At 41.6% G+C, this 20,509-nt stretch overlaps 1 protein-coding gene across 4 annotated transcripts in view; it reads left to right on the top strand.

The window, feature by feature from the left end:
• Positions 1-20,509, top strand: part of PALLD (palladin, cytoskeletal associated protein) — a 358,590-nt gene that overhangs the window by 296,888 nt on the left and 41,193 nt on the right. For all 4 annotated transcript variants that reach the window (XM_084626104.1, XM_084626105.1, XM_084626107.1 and 1 more), the window contains one exon: positions 19,243-19,378. In XM_084626104.1, the coding sequence (XP_084482230.1) occupies positions 19,243-19,378 (136 nt within the window). The remainder of the gene's footprint in view (positions 1-19,242; positions 19,379-20,509) is intronic.

Below are 20,509 nucleotides of genomic sequence, written 5' to 3' on the forward strand. Positions count from 1 at the left end.
CTCTAGATGGAGGAGTGTCAGGGAAGAAGACACTGATCAGAAATATGTTGTATTCTGCTTATGGAACAAAGCTGCAGAGATGGAAAATGAAGGGGCACAATGGCCTACTGATATTTGGTTATCTTTTTTTTCAGGGGAGAGGGGAGAGAAAGGATGTGGTGCTGGGGATTTGTAAGAACCGTGTTTAAAAAAACAGGAAAAACACCACAGACTACATCAGCTCCACATATTTTCCCTCCCTTTTGTCTCCCCTCAAGGCTAAAATATTGTTCTGGAGCATGCCAAAAGCCCAGAGTAGTTCAGTTTGTCTTTCCATTGGCACAAGATTCTCATTCCATTGTTGGAGAACAAAGAGAAATGATAAAGAACAAAAAATGAGAATAGCTGGATCCAAGGCTTATTTATAACTTTGTTTAAGGGCTTTCTAAACATGTCCACAGTATCAAGATAACTTACTGGGCTATAGATTTGGTACTGTAGGAACTTCTGTTATTTTACTCCAAGACACTTTTGGAAAAATTCTGTCAGTTACTCAAAGATATTAATGAATTTGTCTGCAATATAAACAAAACGTAATTTTAATTTTAACATTTGGTGATGTTAAAAGATCTATTACATAATTCAAAAATCAACTTGTTCTGTCTCTTTAACTTTTAGTTTCATTTTTCTCTTTTCCTACCAAATATCTTCTTTCCTGCTACTGTATGTTATCATATCCTTCCTTAGTCTTTTTCAGTGTCTGTTTCCCCTTTGTCTTGTTTAACAGTATTCTTCGTCCCGTCATCTTCTATCTACTCTGCCACTCTTTCGTGTGTTTTTTCTCTCCTTTCTTTCCCCCAAGTTCTTTCAGTCTCTCAATTTCCATTTTTCTGTATTCCCAAAATTTCTAATTTATTGTCCTATCCCTTCTTGCCACCTCTGTTTCTCCTTCACTTCTCCTTTATCATCTCTATCTTTCTATGGTGCCCATTACTGTAGTACGTGAGCACCTCCTGGTCTCTAATGTATTTATACTCACAACACCCTTGTGAGGATATCTCCCATTTTACAGATGGAGAACTCAGGCACTAAAGGGGCTGAATGACTTGGCCAATGTCAAACAGCAAGTTGGTGGTGGAGGGAGGAACTGAACCCAGGTCTCCCAAGTTCCAGGCTAACACCAAAACAATTAGACCCTTTCTCCTATCCCTTTTCTTCACTTTATTCACTTTTTTCTCAGCTCTCACCCTCCACTCACTCCAGTGCATGGTTGTTGGCTGCCTGCATTGGTCTCCATAGACAGAGCCAGTTAGTAGTATAGATGAGACTAGACTGAGCAAAATTAATTGACTGCCAGTCAGCTCCAGGGACGTAGGAGGAGCAGAAGCCAGTCAGCTCTGCAGCCTGCAAAAGGGAAAAAGCCTGGATGATCAGCAGTCCAATCCTGGCCTGTACTCCTTTCTATCGCCCTGCTATTGATATCCATTGATTCTGAAAGGAAGACACTGTTTCCTTGGTAAGACACTGTAGTGTGGTCGTCTGGGTGCTGAACATGGAGTCGAGATTGGGCACTTGTATTTTCAACTCTGACATGCATCTTGAGCAAGTCATTTAATTTCTCTGTCTCCATTTCCCAATCTATTAAATGGGATTACAAATTATATGTTACGCGTTGCTGAAAATGAACTAGTCAAAGTGTGGAATGCATTCTGTAGATGGAAATGAGCAATATCTTTATCAATATTGGAGAGTCCAGTATAAGACAAGGTCTAAAGTAATGGGATTTCAGCTTTAAGATAGATTTTTACTACTACATACATCAGTGGGAGTAGGGTTGGATCCTTGATTGTTTTTTAAATACCTTACATTAGCTACCTTTCTTACCAACTGTTTTATTAAGAGAGAAAGCATTCTTGCAGCAAACTTTACGGTTACTTTCAATGCCTTCCCCTCGCTCTTGTTTTTTTATTGCTGGTTTCTTTGCCACTTTCCTAGTGTACTTGAGGATCAGATATTCACAGCTCATGTTTTTGTGTATGGTCTTCACATGATAGTTCACCCTATTCTGCCTCTGTAGTGGCTTCCTGTGACAATGGTAGTCAAAGACCTGAAAAAAAGAAAAGGGAATTTTTGAACTGCTTAGTCTTGTGTCAGAATCTGTAATATAACCTAAATAACTTGCCACCCAGATGAGCTGGAATTCTTATGGAGTACTTTTAAAAGTGATACTTCTTGGTGTTCTGATTACATTGGTATATATTGTATATTTGTAATATTTCTTTGATGCTCTCCATTTGAATGTAATGAAAAAATATTATTAATTCAGATTCAGAACTGGCTGGATTATTTTGGCATTTTTTCATCAAAAAATTATTTTTTGATTAAATTGAAATTTTCACAAATTTATTTCCATTGTTGTTGAAGGTCTTAGTGTTCGATTTTTAAAAATTGAAAATGGGAAAAAAAGGAATTTTTTGTTTCATTTTGGTGGGCAAAATCCTACTTTCTCTCATTTCTTTTTAACTTATTTTCCACTAGGGAAAAAAGATAGTGAATAGGGAATATAAAAAAATGAAAGTGACTTTTTTCCCCCACTGAAACAAAAAAATTGAAAATTTTTGAAAAATGTTCAAAAATTTTTTGGACTTTATCTAGCCAAAATATGATGGAAAATGTTGAATAAAATGAGGAAAAAAATGCGTTTATTTAAAAAAAATGTTCATGAAATATACTTACTTGTTTTGGACCTGCTCTATCCAAGATTCAAGCAAAGCATGTAGCCCCCCACAACTCCTTTGCGTAGGGGCCCCCATTTCACAGCCACAGTCGAGCATGCAGCCTTCTCTCCATTTCCCCTAAATGGATTTGCTGTGCCAACTGGGTACAAATATGGACTAGAGAATAAGTAATGTGTCTAGATTTGGCGGGGTGTGTGTGTTTGTTTTTGGGTAGGGTTACGGACAGTGCTTAATTTGTAATGAGAGGTGCTGGGGCTCAAGTTATTAGGTGCTGGGGCTCAAGAAATTTTTCTTTACATTCATAACTGGGGCAGTAAGCCCAGAGGTGCTGGGGCTATGAACTGCCAAGCCTAGAGGTGCCAGGGCTCAGCCCTGTCAAGCCCTGGCACAAATTAAACATTGGTTACAGACAAAAGGATGGAAGTTTCCTGTAAAACAGAAGGCAAGAGAAACATGTGAAATGAAGTAGCCCAAATAAGGTCAAAGTGTCAAAGGAGACATCCTGATCTCTCATGAGTCTGACGTCAGCATACAGCAACTCTTATTTCACTCCCCAATTCCTGTTTCCTCTAGCTCAAACGGGAATTAATTCATGGAAGTCCTATGACCTGTGTTATGCAGGAGGTCAGACAACATGATCACAGTGGTCACTTCTAGCCATATTAACTATGAATTTAGGAATGAATTACGTGGCATGGAAATATGAGCAATAAATAACACACTGGGTTGAAATGACAATGGGATGGGATTCCCATGAGTTAGGGAGCCCCCAGAGGCTGTGGGTTTGGCAGCAGCATCTGAACTGGTTTGTTCAATATGGTTTCTAGTTGGATGGTTTTGATGAGCTAGTTTGCTGCCAGTATATAGGTTAATAGTCTGACTGTCCAGAACTGTGAGAAACAACAAAAACCAATTGACTAGATTTCTGGGTCTACTTCACAAGTGTCTGACGTTCAGATAAAATGAAGAACAGCTCTGGATATAATAGTTCAGGATGGTTTTGATGAGCTAGTTTGCTGCCAGTATATAGGTTAATAGTCTGACTGTCCAGAACTGTGAGAAACAACAAAAACCAATTGACTAGATTTCTGGGTCTACTTCACAAGTGTCTGACGTTCAGATAAAATGAAGAACAGCTCTGGATATAATAGTTCAGGATGGTCTGAACTTTTCAATGCTGTGGGCCAGATGTTAGTTTTGTGGGCCACGTACAAATACTACCTTCGTGGGCCACATACAGAAATATCATTCCAGATTCTAGAATAAGATTCTTTTTTTAGGATTTATTAGCATTTAGCTTTTCTGTGTAGGGTTAAGAAGTAATAAAATTAAATAGGAGACTAGCTCACCTTATCAAGATAGGGGTGCCCCCAGGAATATTTCAAATGGTACACATGTCCCTACCCCTTCTGACTCAGGGAGGAAACTCTGGCCAGGACTTCACTGTGGTCAGTGCACTGTCTGTGCAGAAGTAAAATTCCCCCCCCCCACACTGCCTACAGGAAGGGATGGGGTGCCAGCTGCACTGACCATAGGAAGGCAGGAACAGGGAGCCAGGAGGTGAGAGGACAGGGAATCCAACCTCTCCCCACACCCAACTGGCTCCCAGGCTGCACAGACCCAGCAGCTGCTGCCTCTCCTCCTGACAATGCCTGGCACAATAGTGCAGGCAGCCCATGGCCAGGGACCCACCACCCTCACTGGGGGTGATGGGTTGGAGTGCCCATATCCCTGCCCAAAAGGTGAGCCCTGCTGGAGTCCTGGTGCTGTGGGCTGGGAGGGGAGGGGACTGGAGGCCTCAGCACTTCCCTAGTCTTCAGCCCCAGGTGAGGCAGTTATAGGGATGGAGGCTGCAGCTTGTATGCTGGGGCTTTTCATGAGGAGTTGGGTTGCAGGGGGCTACGTGGTACTGGAAGAACTGAAATATATGATGAAGGCAAGCTTGGCCTGGTCGACCCCTGGGACAAATCTGAGTGAGAAGCACTGCGATTTAGTTGGGGTTTGTCCTGCTTTGAGCAGGGGGTTGGACTAGATGACCTCCTCAGGTCTCTTTTAACCCTAATCTTCTACAATTCTATGATCTACCATGTGTTGGAATTCTGTATGGTAGAAATTATTTCACTTTTTATTTTTTTACAAAGGTATTAAGCAAGGACAATGCTTGAAGTAACAAAAATCAAATTGTTTTCAACAGCAGTTGAACAATAATGTTTTCATATTTTTTCTCCCACCAGCAGCCTGACCATCCCAGAGCCCTCAAGGGAGCCCCTAGCACTCCGCCAGTTCTGCTCTCTATTCTCTATTGCAGTCCCAGTCCTTTCCACACTCTCTCCTCCCTCAGCTCGACTCCCCACTTCACACAGTCCCAGCTCTTCTCCCTGTTCTACACTCCCACAGCCTGGCTCCCATTTCACACTTCCCCTCCTCCCAACTTGGCTCCCCTTCCCTCAGGCCACTGGTTGGACCAGCTAGTACTAGTTCATCATTAAATATTTATTTGCATAATTTTACTGAGGAAAAAATGTCAATTGGATAAAATACTTAGTACTGCCAGGGTGGTCAAGTCACTTGCAGTCACTTAACACTTTCACCTAGTGAGGTTAGTAAGGGACATAGGGATCACTTTACCCATCCATCAAATGCAGCCACGTTTGGGATGGAACACAGTAGTTTTTACCACCATATAGTAACATTTAGAGAAGAAGTGAAGAATGCTGTAATCAATTAACATTTCAGAGAGGCATTATGGGGGCTGAATATTGTTTATTTCTGAGTTGGAATTTGGCCAATACCCTATTGCTCAATCCTTGTTCTTGGGGGTCTCCGTTTTTCCTATTCTAAAGAACTCTACATATTAGTAGATTTATTGGTCCAGCTCAGCCTTCAGCTATGCGGAAGGTAACCCCTATTAACTTCAAGGGGAACTACACATGTGACAGAATCCAGAATTGTGCCCATTTGGTTTGCTGACAGAAATATATGGAGGCTGGAACCTAAGTTTCATCAGCCATCACAGCAAAAGTTTGATACAAACCCAGGTTTTTCTCTGATTTGCACCCATGCAAGTCAGTTAAGTTTGGATGGGTGTCACTGACAGCAAAATTTTGGCTCACAGAGTGATTCTATAAATGCAAAGTGTAAACCACTAGAAAGAAAGTATGGAATTAGTCATCAGACAATGACAGCATCCCTTTCAAAGTAGAATAAACATGCATTTTCAGATATGAATATATCAGTTTAAAAGGATCTTGACTGTAGGACATATCTAATTCTTTCCTTCAAGCAGTTGCATTCTTCAGTAGTGTTGCCTAGGTCACTAACAGAGGAAAATATCATGATGCAGAGTTTTTAAAAGGACTAGACTTAAATAGGAACAGCAAGTACCAAGTTAACTAAACCTTTTTAAAGAGAAAAGAAAACATCACTTTGGAACACTTTTGTAAAAGTAACATAAGCTGTATTTTTCATCATTGCTGATGCTAAATTTAATTGCTGTTTCTATGCTCTTCAAAGCGTTAAACCAAAGAGTTCTTGGGATAAGGAACAATGCAGGGAGAACAGTGCAATGTTTTTGCCTTTACTTGAGCTAAAGCAGCTGGTCTGCTCTTCCAGACTTATTCTGTACATTGAACTTTGCCTGAGTAACTACTGATATGCCAAATGTTTTACTGATCTCCAGGTTCCCTGCATCTGTCAGTGATGATAGTGAGCATCATAAGGGACAGCCACCCATGTACATGTTGTCACCATGTTGTCACCATGTCACTGTCAACTCTCACTCGGTCCGTCATTACCAAGGACATCCCCCACTTTAGAACACAATTTATTGCTGTCCTATATAAATCTGGCATTTATTTTCCTGGTTTTGTGAATTATGTCTATCACAGTTTCCTCAAACTGAGTTTACAGTCAGTGTGGTTTATGCCAAAACATTCATGTGTTGGATGGGGCTTCTGAGAGCCCCTTGCTTAAAAATTCCACCACCAAATTGAGGGTAAAGGTTAAGGTGGTTTCTCTTCCTCTGAGGGAGCTCATCTCATCTCCGTAATGTTCATTCATCCCTGCCAAACTTATCTCTGGGGCTCATGAAAATACATCTGAAGTGAAAGTTTTCTGCAGTTGAAATGAACTGAATTTCAGCAAATGTCAGGTTTGGCTGTTTTTGTTTTTTAGTTTTCCAGTTTGTAATAGGATTTGTCACAGGTCCAAGGGAGAGAAGTTCTATGGGAACCCTTTGTGAAAATGACAATTCATCATTCTGCTAAACTAATGAACCCAGTTGTTCTTGTTGTTTTGTATTACAGTAACACCTAGAAGCCTCAGCGGAGATTGGAACCCCATTGGGCTAGGCACTGCACTACACAGAGAGAGAGCTCCTTTCCCAAAGATCTTACAATCTGAATAGACAAGACAAAGGGTGGGAGGGGAAACAGAATTATGGAGAAGTGAAGTAACTGTCCCATGGTCACACAGCAAGTCAGTGGCAGAACCAGGATTAGAACCAAGGACTCCTCATCCAATGACTTTCCCAGTAGACCATACTGCTTCCTATTGTTAAAAGCTTCCTGCCCTATTGTCCTCCCTGTGTTCTTCATCTTGAGCGCCACATCTCTGGGAATCTAAGTCCTATATGGCTGTCAAGGATATGAGCAGATTCTATACTATACTGGACTATAAGGTGGATAGAAAGCTGGCTAGATTGTCGGTCTCAAAGGGTAGTGATTAATGGCTCCATGTCTAGTTGGCAGCCGGTATCAAGTGGAGTGCCCCAAGGGTCGGTCCTGGGGCCGGTTTTGTTCAATATCTTCATAAATGATCTGGAGGATGGTGAGGATTGCACCCTCAGCAAGTTTGCAGATGACACTAAACTGGGAGGAGAGGTAGATACACTGGAGGGTAGGGATAGGATACAGAGGGCCCTAGACAAATTAGAGGATTGGGCCAAAAGAAATCTGATGAGGTTCAACAAGGTCAAGTGCAGAGTCCTGCACTTAGGACGGAAGAATTCAATGCATCGCTACAGACTAGGGACCAAATGGCTCGCCAGCAGTTCTGCAGAAAAGGACCTAGGGGTTATAGTGGATGAGAAGCTGGATATGAGTCAACAGTGTGCCCTTGTTGCCAAGAAGGCCAATGGCATTTTGGGATGTATAAGTAGGGGCATTGCAAGGAGATCGAGGGACGTGATCATTCCCCTCTATTCGACACTGGTGAGGCCTCATCTGGAGTACCATGTCCAGTTTTGGGCCCCACACTACTAGAAGGATGTGGAAAAATTGGAAAGAGTCCAGCGGAGGGCAACAAAAATGATTACGGGCCAGGAACACATGAGTTATGAGGAGAGGCTGAGGGAACTGAGGATGTTTAGTCTACGGAAGAGAAGAAAGAGGGCGGATTTGATAGCTGCTTTCAACTACCTGAAAGGGGGTTCCAAAGAGGATGGCTCTAGACTGTTCTCAGTGGTAGCAAATGACAGAAAAAGGAGTAATGGTCTCAAGTTGCAGTGGGGGAGATTTAGGTTGGATATTAGGAAAAACTTTTTCACTAGGAGGGTGGTGAAACACTGGAATGTGTTACCTAAGGAGGTGGTGGAATCTCCTTCCTTAGAAGTTTTTAAGGTCAGGCTTGACAAAGCCCTGGCTGGGATGATTTAATTGGGGATTGGTCCTGCTTTGAGCAGGGGGTTGGACTAGATGACCTCCTGAGGTCCCTTCCAACCCTGATATTCTATGATTCTTTGATTCTCCTTGGTTGTTCTGTGAAATATGGTTGTTTTTTTAAAAGGAAATTTTAAATTTAATGAAATGTGCACATGAGTTACCACAGAAAATATCATCTTTGCATTCTTAAAATAAAATGACTAAATACAACCACCATATATCCATACTGTAAGGGACTGGGGCATAGGCGGTCTGGCCTAGTGGTCGCAGCTATGCTGGGGTCCACATATCAGGGACAGTGGTATTTGAGCAGGGGTCAGAGGAATCACTGTAAACCAGCCTGAGTAAGCAAAAGTTGGGTCAAAGTGAAGGCAGCGTTGGAGACTGGAGATCAGAGATAATACTAGGCTAGAATCAGGAGGCAAGAGTCAGGCTCAGGATCAGGCTAGAGACCAGTCTGGAGTTGCAGCAGGCCCAAAGTCTGTTTTGTTGTCCAGGCAACCTCTTGGGGCACTCTCCAGGGTTAAATAGGGTGGTTGGCCAATCAGAGGGCTGCAGGGTACTGTCATTATGAGTCATTTTGGGCGATACTTCCTGCGGCGCTTATTCTCCACAGTGCTCTCTGGCTGTGCCTCTGCATGGTTTCTTGGTGTCACTGTAGGACTGTCAGCTGTCACAGGCTCTGCAGACGTAGGTTCTAACCACCCATCCTTACACATGCATTTGAACTTTGAATGCCAAGCTGTGCCCGAGTCACAATTATAAACCAAATATTTGTGTGAGTAATGCTGTGCAAAAAAATTTTTGGCAAACTTTTTTTGGCAAAAAATGCAGATTCAATTACACTGAAATGTGTTGTGAATTTGTGTTGGTTTTGCCAAATTGTTCACGTAAAAAAAAAGTCCAAAAATGTCAAACCATTTTGAGATTTTGGTTTGCGATAATTTTTTGAAATTTCCTTCAATTTTATTGAAAACCCCCTCACCACCACCACCCCCCAAAAAAACAGACAAAAATCTTTAAAAAATAGTTAAAGTTGAAATAAAATGTTTTGTTTTGGGTTGAACAAAATGTTTCATTCAACCCAAAATTAAACTTTTTTACTTTTCGATACTCTGAGAATTCCAAAAAATCTCATTTTTGGTTTGACCCAAATGAAATGTGGCATTGGTTTGTGTTTTTTTTTATTTTTGTTTGTTGTTGTTTTGTTTTTTTAATTGCTGGTGAACTAAAACATCCATTATTCTTAGTGTGAGGGTTACTTTATTTGTAAGTTACTCAAGGCTAAGTAAAGTATAGACCAAGAAATTTACATTAAGGAAAAAGACACGTAGGGTTGGTGCAGTAGCCAAAACCATGACCTCCTGCATCTTGACCATGGTTGCATCTGGAAGGCTTTATTTTCCAGATGCTTTTTATCTATTTCTTTTTCCAAATGATTGCTGCAGATGCATATGCAAAACATTTTAAAATGCCCAGAGACTTACTGTCAGCCTAATCTAAACAAACTGGTGATGCACGTGCACTCTGTTGGAGAGAGGGAGTGTGTACTGATTTATTTACCTTGTTTTGTAGCTTTTTGGCCTACCAACCTGGCTAGTATCCTATACATGTTGTCCCTGTTGGCCAAAGCACAGAACTTTACTTCAGACAAATAATTTATGAAGGGATGTCACATAAATGTCTGTAAATCAGTCAGAGGAGCTTCTTTTCTTTTTATTCAGATATTAATTGATTTTGTATATAAAAACAAGTTATGGTTTGTTGATGGCAGGGGATGCTTAGTGCACTAGCCTTTCAACAACTGGAGACCAAGGTTGATTTTGGATAAATCACAAATACGACTGAGATTAGCCTCCTCTCAGTCCCTAGTGGATGTTTGTTCACATCACATATATTTGGCATGTTTGTCAGTCACTGCTTAAGAAAGACCCAGGACTGCAATAACTAGAGTGTTTCAGACTAAGATCCATGGGCTGTGTTGAGTAGGGAAATTCATGTGTCATTCTTCTCTAGCTTTGGCTCCAGTCAATGCTATATTAATTTCTTCATTTTCATGACTATCAGTTCAAAACACAACCTTTATAATAATTGTACGGGACGGGGTTACAATTTATATTGCCTAGATTACCAGAATTTCAGAAAGGGCTGGATTTTTTTTAAACTGAAATCAAACGTGCCTGCCCATTCCTTGGAAAAATGTTTCACAATGGATATGACATAATCTCAATTATAGCAGCCAGGAGGCACTCAAGCCCAGATCTTCAAAGATATTTAGTCTCCTTCCAATTGAAAACAATGGAAGTTAGGTGCCTAAATATCTTTACTGATTGGGTCCTCAGATACTTATAGTGATGAATGCCAATATGAAAACCTAAATAAGCTGATAATTTGCACAAGTGGAGCGGGCTTGATTAGAAACTCAAAAAAATGGTTCTGGTTTTTATTAGGTGAAAATGCATTTTAATTGCATGCCTTGCAGAAATGACAGTCCTGGGTGATACGATCCCAGCTTTTAGGTGAATGGCTCCCTCTTTGTTGTTGAATCTCTGATAAAAGGATCAAACATGCTGGGAAATATGTATTGTACATACCAACTTTCATCCTAGCTGATCTATGGGTAAGATTGATTTTTAATCAGTCTCTTGCCCTTTTCTTAAGATACTTTCCTGGGGGAAGTAGATTAACTTTGTTACCTTTGTTTCATTTTGAGGGTATCATCCCTTAGTCAAGACTCTGCATAGGCAGTCCTTCATTAGTCCAAGTGCATTTAATTAGCACTACTGGGAGGAATTTGGGGGTTGTCAAGGTCCCTTCCCCACTCTGAACTCTAGGGTACAGATGTGGGGACCCACATGAAAGACCCCCTAAGCTTATTCTTACCAGCTTGGGTTAAAAACTTCCCCAAGGTATTTTGCCTTGTCCTTGAAGAGTATGCTGCCATCACCAAGTGTCTTAAGCAAAGAACAGGGAAAGAGACCACTTGGAGACATCTTCCCCCAAAATATCCCCCCAAGCCCTACACCCCCTTTCCTAGTGAAGGCTTGATAAGAATCCTCACCAATTTGTACAGGTGAACACAGACCCAAACCCTTGGATCTTAAGAACAATGAAAAATCAATCAGGTTCTTAAAAGAATAATTTTAATTAAAGAAAAAGAATCACCTCTGTAAGATCAGGATGGTAAATACCTTACAGGGTTATCAGATTCAAAACATAGAGAATCCCTCTAGGCAAAACCTTAAGTTACAAAAGACACAAAAACAGGAATATACATTCCATCCAGCACAGCTTATTTTACCAGCCATTAAACAAAAGAAAATCTAATGCATTTTCTAGCTAGATTACTTATAGATTACTTACTAACTTTACAGGAGTTGTAAGGCTGCATTCATGATCTGTTCCTGGCAAAAGCATCACACAGACAGACCAAACCCTTTGTTCCCCCCACCCCTCCAGATTTGAAAGAATCTTGTCCCCTCATTGGCCATTTTGGGTCAGGTGCCAGTGGGGTTACCTTAGCTTCTTAACCCTTTACAGGTGAAAGGGTTTTGCCTCAGGCCAGGAGGGATTTTGTAGCACTGTATACAGAAAGGTGGTTACCCTTCCCTTTATATTTATGACAGGGGTTTTAAAACCTTATAGTATGCATGACAAGACCAAACTAAAAACATTTGTTCTTTATGTGCAGCTGCAGCTTCAAAGCTTGGGATCCATGCTTACCATAATTCTGCATTTTAAAGTAATTGAAAATACTTTACATGGATGGGAATTTGCTATGTGCCAGAAGCCAGAACAGACTTTTGTAAGGCTTTGGTTATAAAAGGAGAATCAAATTAATGTTCATTTGGATTTCTGTGAAACTGAGCCACGCTGATGGCAAAAGCGAACACATCCTTGGGACTGTAACAACCACCAGCCTGTTGCCCTTGTTTACTCTGTCAGAACAGTGGGACGGAGGAGTGGAAAAAATCCCATCCAATGTGCACACTGTAATCAAAGCATGAAAAGTGTTGCTGGTTTGGCCTGCTTTCTAAATAAATGTTACAGTGAGTATTCAAAACAGGCTGGAATTGAGCCAAGGTTCCAAAATTCTCTGCTGTCACGTTTCTGCATGTGAAATAATTAAAAGTAAAATATGTGGAGCGTCTATGGGCAGTTTCCCTGTGCCCTCTCTGGCCAAAATAATTCAAATCTATATGCTTGAAGTTATGCATCTAAATCCAGATCTGGGCCCCTTCATAAGAAGGGCGGGGGGAGGTGGGGTGGCGGTGCTGAGCTCCTTTGAAGCTCCCTTTGAAGTCCATGGAAATTTCGGCCTGATTTTGAAAGACAGCATAACATTTTCAGCCACAGTTTTGTGCTGACAGTTATTTGCACCTATATTTTAATTCTGCCTTTTCTTATTGTGTCCTACAGTCTTAATCCTCCCATTGTGCACTGAAGATTATATTAGACAAAAAATTCACATTCAAATGCACAAATAAATTAGCAGCATTTTGTCTATTGTTCCCTAGAATAGGCTAAACATAATCATGTGAGCAGCCAGGAACAAGAAGAAAAGTCTCAGGACACAGTGTGTCCAGATAAGTACATAGAGATGGTGAACCCACTGCAAAAGCCAGTGAATAGATGGTTTGAGTGACAACCAAAACAGTAGAATGGTAATCACTTGAGGTGGTGGTCTGAACGGATTACAACAACCATGGAGGGAGCTGATGTTGCTCATTACAGGGGCCATGCCCTGGAGGGTAAATTGTAAATCCAATGGTGAATGAGATGAGTGGGCACCAGTGGCCACTGGCAGAGCTCCACTGGGGAAGGAGCAGTGATTTGTGGCAATGGCATACATAATCCCTGATGGGGCCAATGCTTTGTCTCCTGAATCTCTCCCATTCCCTAAGGGCCCACTTTCCAGGTCCCTGCAGTGTTGTTTCTCTTCTCTCTTTGCTACATAAGAGCAAGACCACCTTTCTGACCATACACACCCAATGTCCTTCTATTTATCTCCATTTGCTTGTAGCCATATTGAAGCTCATGTCAAAAAATGTATGTAACTTTTTTTTGGTATACGTAAGTGTGATTTAAGAGAGGGGGATAGAATCATAGAAGATTAGGGTTGGAAGAGACCTCAGGAGTCATCTAGTCCAACCCCCTGCTCAAAGCAAGACCAACACCAACTAAATCATCCCAGCCAAGGCTTTTTCAAGCCAGGCCTTAAAAACCTCCAAGGATGGAGATTCCACCACCTCCTAGGTAACCCATTCCAGTGCTTCACCACTGTCCTAGTAAAATAGTGTTTCCTAATATCCAAACTAGACCTCCCCCACTGCAACTTGAGACTATTGCTCCTTGTTCTGTCATCTGGTACCACTGAGAACAGCTGAGCTCCATCCTCTTTGGAATAGGAATAGATCATCTCCATGGGGGGTCACAGCTCTCCTATCTCCTCTCTCCAGCCCCAGTCCAAAACAGTCCAGAGTTGTTATAAGGCATATCTATTTGCTAAGGTTTTTGAGGGCTGCTAGCTGTACACATTTTTTATAGTTATATATCAAAGGCAGGTTGCCTGAAGTAGCTACCTCATTGTTTGAGTCATGTTTTGTAAATCTACGTAAATTTTGTTGATAAACATATTGTTACCCCCTTTGACCCAAGCAAGTGGCCAAAGCTCGGGGCCCTGGAGTTTGTTTCTGTTAGGAGGAGAAATTGATGAGTGAGACAGGTATCTGTGATGCAATTCTGTTTGTTTACAACGAATGTACAGAGGCCTGTTTCTATGAACACTGGAGGAATCAAATAGGAGATAGCTTCTTTGCTCACAGTTCCAACCTCCTTTCAATCAGCCTTGGCCCAAAAGCTCTCTGTATGATTTTTCTCAGGGCTGTGCTCTGAGTGCTTGTCACTGGCTTTCTGCTCCTTCTCTGTAGCCTGGTCCAATCTTAACAGTTAGATCGACATAGCGACAGTGCTCAGGGGTGTGAAAAATCCACATCCCTCAGCACCACAGCTATGTCAACCTACTCAATCTAGCTACCATTGCTCATGGAGGTAGAGTTCCTATAGCTTTGAAAAAACCCTTTCTGTCACTATAGGAAGTATAAAGAAAAGGAGTACTTGTGGCACCTTAGAGACTAACAAATTTATTTGAGCATAAGCTTTCGTGACCTACAGCTCACTTCAGCTGTAGCTCACGAAAGCTTATGCTCAGATAAATTTGTTAGCCTCTAAGGTGCCACAAGTCCTCCTTTTCTTTTTGCGGATACAGACTAACACGGCTGCTACTCTGAAGCCTATAGGAAGTATCCACACTATGGCACTACAGTGCCATAGCTGTTGTGCCTGTAGTATACACAGGGCCTGTGTCTGTTTCTGTGGTGTTTTTCTTTCTGCTTCTCTCTCTCACTCACACACACACACTCTCTCTCTCACTCACACACACATTCTCTCTCTCTCTCTCTCTGACATGCACACCTCTACTTCTTCCATGCTAGTTCCCCATGTGCTGTGCAAAACTGAAATAGTACTGGCACAGGGGCAGCATAACACCCCGCTTTTTGTGTAACTTTCTTGGGCTTATTGTAGGTTATTCCTTTTTGGACATCTGTGTGCCAGGTAGTGCGTGGGATGATTGGGACCTAGATGTATTTTGCTAAGCTGCTTCTTGAATTTAGTGATTAAAATATGAAATTGTAGCATGTGATATGAAAGCGTGGTTTCTTAATGTATTGCTGTATATTAGTCACTTGTGATTCGCTTCTCAAAATAGCCTATATGTCACCAGTTGATATGGAAAATGTTATCTTTTTTTAACAGTAACCTATCCATTTCCCCACTATTAATTTACTTTCAGTAACAGAATATAAAATGTTTCAAGCAGAACGAGTCCAATTATAGTCTTCCGCATCAATTCACTTGTTTCCTTATTGGTTTCTGACAGTTCATTTCTACCATATCAGCTTAATAAACACTAAAATTATAGTACAAGGTTATATATAAGGAATTACCTCCTTTCCCTATCCTGGAAACATGACTGAGATTGATAGAAATATTTTCAGGTAACCACCCAATACGTGGTATCTCCATTTTATTACTAATTTTAAAAGATCCAGCACCAGCAGTTGACTAGTTAGTTATGTGTTGACAGGAAGATGGACTGAGATGCTCTAACCTAATTGGAATCTTTTTACATCTTTATCATCTATGAATCTTAAATTCTAAATAATTTTAAATGTTCCTAGCAACAGCACAAACTAGGAGAGCATGATTTTTTCTATCATCCCATTAAAATTTTCACAATAAGAGAAAAGTTTCACTTTTAAATAAAAATGGGTCCGGACCAAAACCCCAGGTCTAAACACCCAGAAGTGTGTGGATGTTTGGAATCTGACCTGGATCCAGTTACGTATATTGCAATGCATCTCTCTTTACAATGGGCTATACCAAAATCAGAGATCTGACAACCCTCAAACACTGGGGTGTTGAAAATCCAGCACTGAGCCAGTATCGAAGGTTACAGTGGCATTATGCAACTTCTTCAGGCTGTAGATGGGAACCCCGATGTGCTACTGTTTTAAAAATGCAGAGACCTGACAGAAGTGGTCAGTTCCACACTGCTTGAACTGAATAAGTATATCCTTGTCTACACTAGAAAATTTAACTATTATTTTCAGTAGTGAATCCCTTGTACAAGTACTGAAAATGGTTTTGATGCTAGTGCAGACTAGACAAATCCATTTTCAATCACTCCAGATAGTGGGACTGAGACTTTCTGAAAGTGTGAGTGTACTTTCTGCAACGGATGGAGAACAGCTTTTTTCTTTGTATACCAGCATTTAAACAGTTGTTTTCCTGTCATGAGGCCACACCGTTGAAAAGTGCTTTCAGTGCTGGTTCAGTTTCCCAGTGTAAAGCAGGCTCTGGGACTGACTAGTCTTTCAGAAACAGTATTGCCATGTCATTTTCCAGCTGTGCTAGGAAGAGAAAACTTTGTTACACACTATGTATTCACAAACAGTAACATGGGTTAATTATAGTGCTGAGGCTACACCACTCTAGTTAAGATTGCATCACAACTTCTCCTTAAATGTTGACCTTTCTAAGGGGTCTATACTGCAAATAGACATCCGGGGCTGGCCTCTGCCAGCTGACTTGGGCTCACAATGAGGGGCTCTTTAATTGTGGTGTAGACGTTCAGGCTTATGGTGCCACCTGAGCTCTGGGACTTTCCCACCTTACAGGGTCCTAGAGCCTGGGCTCCAGCCAAAGTGCAAACATTTAAACTGCAGCTAAAAAGACCCTTCGCTTGAGCTCTGCAAGCTTGAGTCAGTTGGCATGGGCAAGCCATGGGCTTTTAATTGCAGTCTAGACATACCCTAAGTCCTCTAAAATCAGCATGCTTCGTCAGATTCCTTTGATATTTGGTGTGCCTCAGGAGAGTATGGGATATGGTTAGTGATCCTAATTTGGAATCATATGAGTTAGGGGTTAAAGGAGGGTTGGGTAAACCATGGCCTGTGGGCCGGAGCTGTTGTAAGCCGACCCACGAGCTCCTGCTCTGGTGCTCCAGCCAGGGTTCTGGGTCGGGGGCCACACCATGCAGCTCCCGGAAGCCACAGCATGGCCCTGCTCTGAGGGTTGGGGGCTGTTCCTCATGTAGGAGCCGGAGAAGGACATGCCACTGCTTCCGGGAGCCACTTGAGGTAAGCGCTGCTCGGAGCCTGCGCCCCTGAGCCTCTCCACACGCCCCAGCCCTGGTTCCCCTTCCGCTCTCCAAACATCTCAATCCCAGCAGGGAGCATCCTCCTGCATCCCAAACCTCTCATCCCTAGACACGTTCCAGAGCCCACTCCCCCAACCAGAGCCCTCACCCTTTCCCGCACCCCAACCCCAATTTTGTGAGCATTCATTGCCCACCATACGATTTCTGTTCCCTGATGTGGCCCGCAGGCCAAAAAGTTTGCCCACGCCTGGGTTAAAGAGACGTAAGATCCTCCAAAACATTTTCCAAACAGTTTCTAAATTTCTTCTTTTTTGCAGGGCAAGGGGTCAAACTATTGATGTAGTATGGGTCAAAATGGGCTCAATCTGTCAAGTTTTACCCAAGGCAGTGCATGGCACCCACTAAATCTTTGGGCAGTTAAACTGAGCATGGTCTTTAAGGACATGGTCACTTCTTTGCTTGCGCAGATGTGGCGTCTGGAAGGATTACAGTGCACATGCACCAGTAAAGAAAAAAAACATGAGAGCATTTCTATGCAGCTATTTTATAGTGCCTGGGTAGTTTGAGGGAACATGCTAATGCTATTGTCCCCATGAACACCGCACCGTTGACGTATGTAGTTCAAATTTTGTATGCCTGTATAATAATGATGTAATAACTCATGTTGCTTGCTACATGAGTTCTCTGTTGTAACGTGTTTTTAATTTATGGGGAGGATTACTGTGAAGACAGGAGAATAGTCAGCAGTCTAACCAAAATTTTTGTAATGGAGAGGAGCTAGATGACTTCTGAGGGGAGGTAGGGACCGGGAAAGGGAGAGGGGTTGCAGCTGCGGAAGGGGTGGGAAATGGAAACCGGTGGTAGGCAAGCCTTGGATTGGTTGTTTTTGAGAAAATCTGTACTTTACTAGCCTCTGCTTGCAGTGTGTGTGTGTGTGGGGGGCTAAATTGTAGGGGGGAACACAGTGAATGGGTCAGAGGCATAGCTTGTGGGGACCACTTAAGCCAGGCTGATGGTGTCCAGACTATGGGAGGCAGCGCTGGCTGTTTCGGTATGCAAATTGTGGGACATGATATGAACAACTGCCTAAATGACTACTAACTTCTACCAATAACATATCTTTTCGTAGGCAATTCAGTGGCAAAACTCTACATTAACACAAAATTAAAGTTGCTTGGTCGTATGTCACCACCTTGCAGAATGCTCAGTTAAGCAAAACTCAGACTTTTGAAAACCATGCAACTTCAACTCTGCCCTCTTTTAGCAATGCCCCAAAAGGTCCTGTTAAATACATATCTTTACTCTGCCAACCCTACAGGTGCTGAAATGTACAAGCTCTTCATCTCGTTTTACCACCCATTTTCTCTGACCCAGAGGAGTGACCTGGGAAAAAGTTAGAGATCAAAGACAAAACGAGGCTGGGGGCTGTAAGCTGAGAAACTGCTCCTTCTTTTGGTTTCTCCTGCATTTGGAGAAGCAGAACTTGGTACCTTCTTTGTAAATAAACAAGATTGCATCAAAAAAATACCAGACTCCATCAATTTCTACTTCCAACTGGAATGTTCCCAGGGCCCTAAAATTTGACCACCCATTCATATCAAAAAGGGGCAACAGTATGTACAATGCACACCCCACTTTCCCTGTCATTCTTGCTGAACTAGTCATGCCTTCTTTACAGGCGCTGTTATCATATTTGTTGTAGTGTCATTGCTAACTTTGCTTGCTATTTTTTGTGTGTATTATGTTGGCACCCACTTCAGCACCATTTCAACTCCTATTTGAACTAATGCTTGAGAAAAAAATCAAAAAGAAACATTTTAAACTTTTGCCATAGAACGGACCCTCAGATCACAACAAAGTGAGTTAGAAGAAGAATTGTATGACTTCAGCTGAGCGTCTGCATTATTACTGATAACTGTGGTAACAACTGTGGTAACAACACAAAGAATATAGTTTAAAAAAAAATAGAATATCAGGTTCACAGCTTGAATTTCATGAGTTTGGACAGGGTAAGGTGAGATCCTGACCCTACTGAAGTCAATGTCAAAAACTCAGTGACTTCAGTAAGGGCAGGATTTTACCCAGGTATTTTTAAATGTTAATGGTTTAATAAAAAACATTACTTTCTTGTATTATGTTGTAGGGGATTTCCAAAGAAAACAGGCAGAACTGCTAGGATAGCATCTGATGAAGAGATTCAAGGGACAAAAGATGCTGTCATACAAGACCTGGAAAGAAAACTTCGTTTCAAGGAAGAACTTTTGAACAATGGCCAGCCGGTATTTAAACATAACATGTAATGGGGGGATTGGGCATAGTTTCTCAGATAATTTATTATTTGTATTACAATAGTGCCCAGAGGCTCCCTCGGGATTAGGGCCATTGCGCTAGGCACAGTCCCTGCCTCAAAAAGTTTACAGTCTAATCTTAAAACGAGACAAAACAAGTGTGTGTAACAAACAATTGGAAGAAATGCTGTTATGAAGCATGTGGATACAGATTAGCCATGTGCACATCTAAAAGGTTTTGAGCCAAACATTTTTCTATGCATTGTCAGACATAAATAAAAAAGTTTCTAATTTACTTTTGAGAAAGTTCACCAGTTGTTCAGAAACACCAACTCTCTCAAACCTTGTGTGAATTTTTCAGTTAAGGGATTGTTTTAAGTGTCTTTGAAACCATAGTAGTCCAAGAATCAGCTGTTGACATCTTTCTTGTGATCTGTTTTAAATGATGAACGTTATTTAAATGCTGTAGATTATCTTCCCCATTTTGTAAATGAGGGGCAAAATTTTCAAAAGCGTCTAAGTGATATAGAAATAATTGAAATCTCATTGATAATCAAAGGATTTTAGGTTTCTTGGGGTATGTCTACATTGGAAAAAAAAAAGACGTATGGCAGCGAGTCTCAGAGCCTGTTCAATTCAGGTTATGGTGCTAAAAACAGCAGTGTAGATGTTCTCACTTGGGCTGGAGCCTGGGCTCTGAGACATTCCCCTCTGTCTTCCCCCCCGTACACACACACACACATACACACTGGGTTTCAGAGCCCACGCTCTAGCCCAAGGCTGAACACCTACACTGCTATTTTAGCCTGGTAGTGCAAGCCTTATGAGCCCAAATTAGTTGACCCAGACTCTGAGACTCACTGTTGTGGGTCTATTTTTGCTATGTAGATATACCTTTAGTGCCTAAGTCACTTTTGAAAATTGGACTTAGGCTTCTAAATCACTAAAGAGCTTTTGAATATTTGCCATAGATAAATAAGAAGCAGAGAAGCTAAGTGACTCATCAGAAGTCTGCAGCAGGATTAGAACACAGGACTCTTGAATCCCAGTCTTGTGCTTTGGCTGCAAAACCATCCATTTTAAAATAAACTCAGTTTCTTAAAGCTGAAAGAATTACAGAAA

The sequence above is a fragment of the Lepidochelys olivacea genome (assembly GCF_965140295.1).
Source record: "Lepidochelys olivacea isolate rLepOli2 genome assembly, chromosome: 4".
Classification (NCBI taxonomy): domain Eukaryota; kingdom Metazoa; phylum Chordata; order Testudines; family Cheloniidae; genus Lepidochelys; species Lepidochelys olivacea.